Source organism: Lactuca virosa, chromosome 5 (assembly GCF_052849685.1).
Source record: "Lactuca virosa cultivar CGN04683 chromosome 5, Lactuca_virosa_CGN04683_v6, whole genome shotgun sequence".
NCBI classification, from domain to species: domain Eukaryota; kingdom Viridiplantae; phylum Streptophyta; class Magnoliopsida; order Asterales; family Asteraceae; genus Lactuca; species Lactuca virosa.
The window spans coordinates 10031428-10038696 of record NC_136430.1 but is presented as its reverse complement, the minus strand read 5'-3'; the positions used below and the strand labels follow the sequence as shown (position 1 = coordinate 10038696).

Here is a 7269-nt window from a genome sequence, read left to right as displayed (position 1 = left end):
GAATCGATGTTGATACCACTTGCATTATCTCATAATCGTATAAAGGATACATATTTCAAGTACGGGTGTTCAAAATATTTCAAAATCAAAAATCCGAACCTAAAAACCTAAAAATTGTACTGATTTCAAGTTAACTGAACCGATATTTTTGAATTTTTCGGTTTGGTTAATTGAACAGGCAAAATCTTCGGTTTTTCGGTTCGGTTATGATTCATGCGTTTTGCTACGGACGGTTAACCGAAAAACCGAAATTATTTTCTATTTTTTTTAAAATATTATTTATGTTTAGACGTTTAAGTTAATATCAAATTATTTCCTAGAAATTTCCAATTACAATTAATAATTGTCATATTATTTACATTTTCCATTAAACAAATAATTGTCGGTCATTTAACATTTGTTATAAATATACATAAGTTGATATAAATTAAAATAGTCATTTGCATTTCATCACCATTTCACATAAATAACTAAATATTTGATTATCTTTTATCTATTAATTAAAAAATCTTTTTTTTATTAGTCGATATTATTTTCCATATTCCATGGATATTTGATAATTCATCCAAATCTCATTATTAATAGAAACAACAATACAATTAAACAAATTATATAGATTATTCATTGCAAGTCATTCCTTTTTAGTAAATTTCTTATGGGGTTGATAATCTTAACATATTTTTGTTAATCAGTAAGGGTTAATTGGTTAACCAGATAACCGAATCGAAAAAATTGGTTAACCGAATGCCCGTTAACCTGATTTTTCAGTTTAGGTTTAGGTTCAAGAAATTAACGAACCGATAGTCTCGATTAACCTCCCGAAATATGTTATTGCTTCGGTTAACCATCCATGAACACCCCTAATTTCAAGTTAGGGTGAGCATGGATAGCGGGTACCCGCTTTTGGAACCGAAATCACCTCAGGACCGTCAGTTTTGGAATCGAAACCGAGGTCACTGGTTCCGGTTCTGGTTACTAAAAGTTGAAACCGCCAAGGACCAGTTCCAATTCTGATTTTTATTTTTCAGGAACCGTTACCCGCCGGGTAACCATCGAAACCGATTCCGAAATATTAAAATTTAAAAATACTTAATACTTAAATGAATTGGTCCTAACAATGTTGATCACTAAGACATTTGTTAGGATTATCTTACTGGATCTTAGAGGTAACATACTAATAAGTCATATTTGCATTTTTTTTTGAAAATAAATGATGTTAATTTGAATACTTGACTGTAAAACAATTTGAACACACATAAGCTGATCCCTATTTCAAGTTGATTACCGTCTCATCTAATACACTAAAATAACAAAAATGGTGATATATATAACATGTGAAAGAGCTAATTTTTAATGTTAGTATAACATTAGGACTCTTCACAAAACATCATTTTGGAGTATGGATTTGTTTACATAATGAACTCACCTTGGTTATATACATCAAAGTGATTGATTAGCAGTTCATGTTATTATGACATTAAAATTCAATTTTGGAAAAATTGAAAGAGAAATTCACATTTGAAAGAGAAATTCACAGATGCAAATGTATATGATTTTAATGCACAAATTGTACATTAAAGATTTGTAAATTCGTAGATGACCATGCAAAAAAAAAAATCGAAGAACACATGAATCATCAATAAGTAGAGAGGAAATCGCAAATATTTGTATGTAATATGTGATAAAATGACCATTTTTTATACCTGAATTAAAATCGCAATCAAGGTAATGAAACCGTTGACGCCTAGCCCTCACCTGTAATTTCATTAGTTAAAACTGAAAAAGTCTTAAATTTGTAGTTATTTAGAAAAAAAAATTAAGAAAAATAACTATTTTTACCTCTATCTCTTAAAACACCTTGCTTTGAAAGTTTAGTATTAGCCACTTTAGTTGTACCATATTTTCACTTGTCACCTAACTCCTCATACTATATATATAATTTTTATTTTGTGTGCGATAAGCCGATAACAAACACTTATTTCTTCAAATATAATAGGGTCCAGTCAATAAATATTTAAAGTCAAAAGGTCTCTTCCTTGGGTCAAACCATCCAAGGGCAAAATAATTTAATGTCATTTTCGTAAATAATCCAGAAATCACGGGTGCACATATATCAAAAATATTCAGGACATCGTCACATCTGTTTCTCACTCCTGCCCTTTTTGCTCTCTCTTCGTCTTCTTCTCGACAACAGGAAACATCTAGCCCAGAAGAACGCTCAGATCTGTGACCACAAAAGCTTCGCGAAAACCTAATCCAGGATACAATATTTGTAAGTAATATTTCCTGCTTCATCGTTATTATAAATGTACTTGCTTTTCGTACGCTTTTGATACATTGAGTACACTGTTAGCTCTTTGTATGGACCCGAAGTCGACGTTTGCTCGAGATCTATGACTTTCGAAGTTCGCAAATAGTTGAATTTTGAAATTAACTGTTCCTTGGTCATAGATTGGGGTACATTTGTGCATTATTGAGGTTTTAGGGAGGTCAATTGGTTTAATTAGAGTATGTGTTTTTTGATGATATTAGATCTTAATTCTTGGACGATTGTTTAGTTTTTGTGTATTGAAGATAGGTTTGAGTGGAAATGAACTTTTTGATATATTATCATTTTTTTTCTCTGTATATGCAGTGTCATATATAGATTCGGGTACGTACATTTGTGTATTATCGAAGTTTTAGGGAGACGAAATTGCTTAGTGAGTTACGTTTTTTTTTTTTTTCTAAACGACTGTTCGTTTTTTTGTGTAGTGGAGATAGGTTTGAGTGGAAATCAACTTTTTTATTTCTTATCATATTTTCTCCGTAAATACAGTATTTTAACAGTTTTTTTATATACGCAAATTGATGTCCTTCAAATTGTGAGTGTTTTGAAAATAGAGTTCCTTTTGTGACCAATTGTAGTTACTGTAGTTATAGATTGAACAATGCAAATCATGATGGATTAGTAGATATGCTGCATCCTGCATATGCATATTATTCGTTTTGCAGATTATGCTGCACTTGTGTATCTAGTGTGTTCTACACAAATGTCCAATAGATTTACCATATCCCAAATTCCTACAAAAGAACTTATATTGGCTTATCCATATAATTAGAGTATGCAACAATCTAGAATGAATACCATGCAGCCACTCTTATGTAAAGTGGCTGGTGATCATTCTGTTAGGAATCTCTCTAACTGAACATTTATGTTTCTCCTACTTTTTATTCTATCAACAATAGTTGACCGGTTTAAGTATCCCAACCATGTTTTAGCAAATTGCAGCTAATAAGTCTGCCATTTTTCACATTGGTATTTCATACAACTTTTGATTGCTAACTGTTGATGCAGGCTAGGTAGATTGGGGTGATACGAAATGGCAGAGGTGGATGTTCAAAATCCTCTTCTTGGCGATTCAACCTGCGGTTCGTTACTGCATCAGTTGCAGGTGAAACATGATTTCACATTGTTGTTTTCCATTTTTGTTGTTAAAGAAATTTGTTTGTTTTTTCACTTTCACAGTTTCACTCACATAATCTCAGCTAGAATGAAGTGACTAATAATGTTTATGGGAAGGTTAACTTTTTGTGGGCACTAAACTGACTATTGAGTGATAATTTCTATATTAATGCAGAAAATTTGGGATGAGGTTGGTGAAAGCGATGAGGAAAGGGATAAGATGCTTCTTCAGCTAGAACAAGAGTGCTTGGATGTGTACAAGAGGAAAGTTGACCAGGCTGCAAAGTCAAGGGCACACCTTCTTCAGGCACTGGCAGATGCTAAACTTGAATTTTCAACCCTTCTTGCATCCCTTGGAGAGAAAACGTTTGTTGGAATTGTACGTATCTTGTTGTTTTTTTTTTGTAACAAGAGAAATAGAGAATTCATGAGTCATGACACCTTTTCTGTATATCATGTTGACTTATATGTAGCCTGAGAAGACATCAGGAACCATTAAGGAACAACTTGCTGCTATTGCACCAGCTCTAGAACAATTGTGGAAGCAGAAGGAAGAGAGGATAAAGGATTTCTCAGATGTACAAACACAAATACAAAAAATATGTGGCGAAATTGCAGGGAGTAGTAATCAGCAGGCAGGAAGCCCAAAAGTTGACGAGTCTGACTTATCCTTGAAGAAATTGTCAGAATTCCATGACCAGTTAAAAGAGCTCCAGAAGGAGAAAGTACAATTTTACCCTCAACCATTTAGTCAGTCATCTGTTTAGTTATAGACTACTGACACTGATAGTAACATTGATTTTTGTTAGAGTGATAGATTGCACAAGGTCCTGGAACTTGTTAGCACTGTACATGACCTTTGTGCTGTCGTTGGGATCGATTTCTACAGTACAGTGACAGAGGTGCATCCAAGCTTAGATGATGCAACTGGGGTGGGGTCCAAAAGCATAAGCAATGACACCCTAGCTAGGCTTGCTAAAACGGTTATAGCTTTAAAAGAAGATAAGAAGCAGAGGTTAAAGAAGGTAATGCCATTTTCCACCTCCTTATGTCTCTCCTAAAATCATATTATGACATGTTTTTCTTTCTGTTTTGCAGCTTCAAGAGTTAGCAACTCAGCTAATTGATCTTTGGAATTTGATGGATACTTCTGAAGAAGAGCGTAGTTTGTTTGATCATGTTACTTGTAACATCTCAGCTTCAGTGGATGAAGTAACTGTCCCAGGGGCTCTTGCTCTTGATTTGATTGAACAGGTATCAAAAATACTAATATATGGATTGTTTCCTTTTGATTTATTTAATGGGTTAAGCAGTTAATCTGGACAGCTATACACGGCTGTTTTTTTTTTTACTTAATTCGAACATAATGACTCAAGGGGTTAAGCCAAAAAAAAAAAACTGACTTAATGTATTAAGACACTAACCATGTACGGCTATTTTCAATTCTTGTTCTTCCCAACCCATCTCACATTAAAATTGATGAATATTGTGAAATTTGTTTTTTGGAATGTAAAGTTAAAATGGTCATATAGTCTCATTCAGATTGTTTATAAAGTGTACAAAAGAAACAGACCTTGCACTTTATCCAGATAGACATCATTACCCATTCAGCCATACAGAAGTCAACGGGAAAAAAAAACCCTTTAGTTGTTCTTTAGAGAAGAAAATAAGGAGCGTGGTTGGTAATACCTAATTCATAAGACATTATATGATTTTGTTATGTAGGCTGAGGTGGAAGTTGAAAGGCTAGATAAGCTTAAATTTAGCAGAATGAAAGAGATTGCATTTAAGAGGCAAGGTGAGCTTGAAGAGATTTTCGCACATGCACACATTGAGATCAACTCGCAAGCTGCTAGAGAGAAAATTTTGGCGCTGATTGATTCTGGGAGTGTCGAGCCTTCTGAGTTGCTAGCAGACATGGATAATCAAATCATAAAAGCCAAGGAAGAGGCAATCAGTAGGAAAGATATATTGGATAAAGTTGAGAAGTGGATGTCAGCATGTGAAGAAGAAAGCTGGCTTGATGATTACAATAGGGTAATCTTTTTCTTTCTTTTTTGCAAATTAACCCTGAAAAATTAATAGCTGAAATATGTTGATGGTTTAATTTTTTGGCTTCATATTCATAACAGGATGACAACAGATATAATGCAAGCAGAGGTGCACACTTAAATCTGAAGCGAGCAGAAAAGGCCAGAGTTTTGGTCAACAAAATTCCGGGTAATATGCCAGCCAAACTTTTTGTTTCTGTTGGCATGGGTGTTAATTTTTTTTATCCAATGCTTGCATTAGAGTTATTCGACCTTTTGCAGAGATTTTTACTATAATATAAATTTGACAATCATCCTGTGGTTATGCAAAAAATATTCATCCTTAACCTTTTTCCGTCCCTGAAAGCAAATATGGATTGTAACCCTTTTAGTCCAAAGCTGATGAAAAAATGACTATTTTGCCCTTATTTGATTTTTTTTGAAAAAATCGTATAAGGGTAGAGTAGTCATCCTTGGGTTGGCTAGAGATGTAATGGATTACAATACTTGCTTTCAGGGACAGGGACGAAAAAGGTGAAAAGTTTAGGACGAGGACCAAATGCGTAACCTTTTTGGTTTTGTAACCATAGGAACACTTTATGTTGTTTACTCTTTAAAATTGCTGTGGTTTATTGACTTTTTTTAGGTTTATTATGTCTGTGTTTGGTGCATTTTAGATGGATAGAACAGTAAAATAAATGCAATGCAATGCAGGTCTTGTGGAGACTTTGGTGGGGAAAACCAGAGCATGGGAAGAGGAACACGGACTTACTTTTGCATATGACGGTGTTCCACTCCTTGCGATGTTAGACGAATATGCTTTACTCAGGCATGACAGAGAAGAAGAGAAACGAAGAATGAGGGTTAGAAAATCCTAGTTATTACTATAAAATGTAGTAGTCAAAAAGTCAATTTGGTTTTGGAATTGTGAGTTGTGACACTACCTACCTACCTACCTACAGGACCAGAAGAAGTTTCATGAACAGCTAAACACAGAACAAGAAGCAATAGTCGGTTCAAGACCAAGCCCGGCGCGACCACTTAGCAGTACAAAGAAGGTGGTGGGACCACGTGTGAATGGTAATGGAAATGGAACACCTAACAGAAGGCTTTCTTTGAACCAAAATGGAGGTGCAGGTGCAGGTGGTAGGTCAGGCAAGAGAGACAGTACCAGACCAATTGCTCCTTTGAACTATGAGGCCATATCAAAAGAGGATGCTGCCTCACATGTCTCAGGTACCGAGCCTGCCCCAGTTACACCTTAAAAGGAGTTTCACTTGAGTAAGTATAAATTGTTTGTTTAGGATCCTACCTACCTACTATCAACTGTCTCTCTCTCTCTCTCTCTCTCTCTCTCTCTCTCTCTCTCTTGTGATTGCATGTTACTACTTACTATAACCAGATTCATAATATGCGTCTTTTGAGTTTGAGGGTCTCAAGCTTCCCATTCCTAATTTCGCATATAACATTAAAATTAACTTTTGAAATCATATATCGATAATAAAATTATAAGTTTTATAAAAACATAAATGGTGGGTATAATACTAATATCCTAGCCATCTCAAACCATGGAATTTTTATGAAGTTTCATACCCAGTCGTAAATATATATTATGTTTTAAAATATAAATAATCTATGAAAAATCTAGTTCTAATAACTCTAATAATTTTAACTCAAATATGACTAGTAATTTTAACTTCAAATCCAACCTTATCAAGTGTTTATATTCATAAAATAGGACATACTTTACATATTTGGTGGTGAATGTAGGCGATAAAATGGATAAGATTAAAC

General features: G+C 34.1%; 1 protein-coding gene across 1 annotated transcript; it reads left to right on the top strand.

The window, feature by feature from the left end:
• Positions 1-2127: 2127 nt before the first annotated feature.
• On the top strand, positions 2128-6910 carry LOC145114678 (65-kDa microtubule-associated protein 1-like). Its single transcript, XM_079050745.1, has 10 exons — positions 2128-2272; positions 3338-3434; positions 3621-3824; positions 3919-4170; positions 4255-4470; positions 4544-4699; positions 5171-5482; positions 5578-5665; positions 6190-6338; positions 6438-6910. The coding sequence occupies exons 2-10, from the start codon at positions 3363-3365 to the stop codon at positions 6738-6740; spliced, it is 1752 nt and encodes a 583-aa protein (XP_078906871.1). The 5' UTR covers positions 2128-2272; positions 3338-3362; the 3' UTR covers positions 6741-6910.
• The last annotated feature ends 359 nt before the right edge of the window (positions 6911-7269 follow it).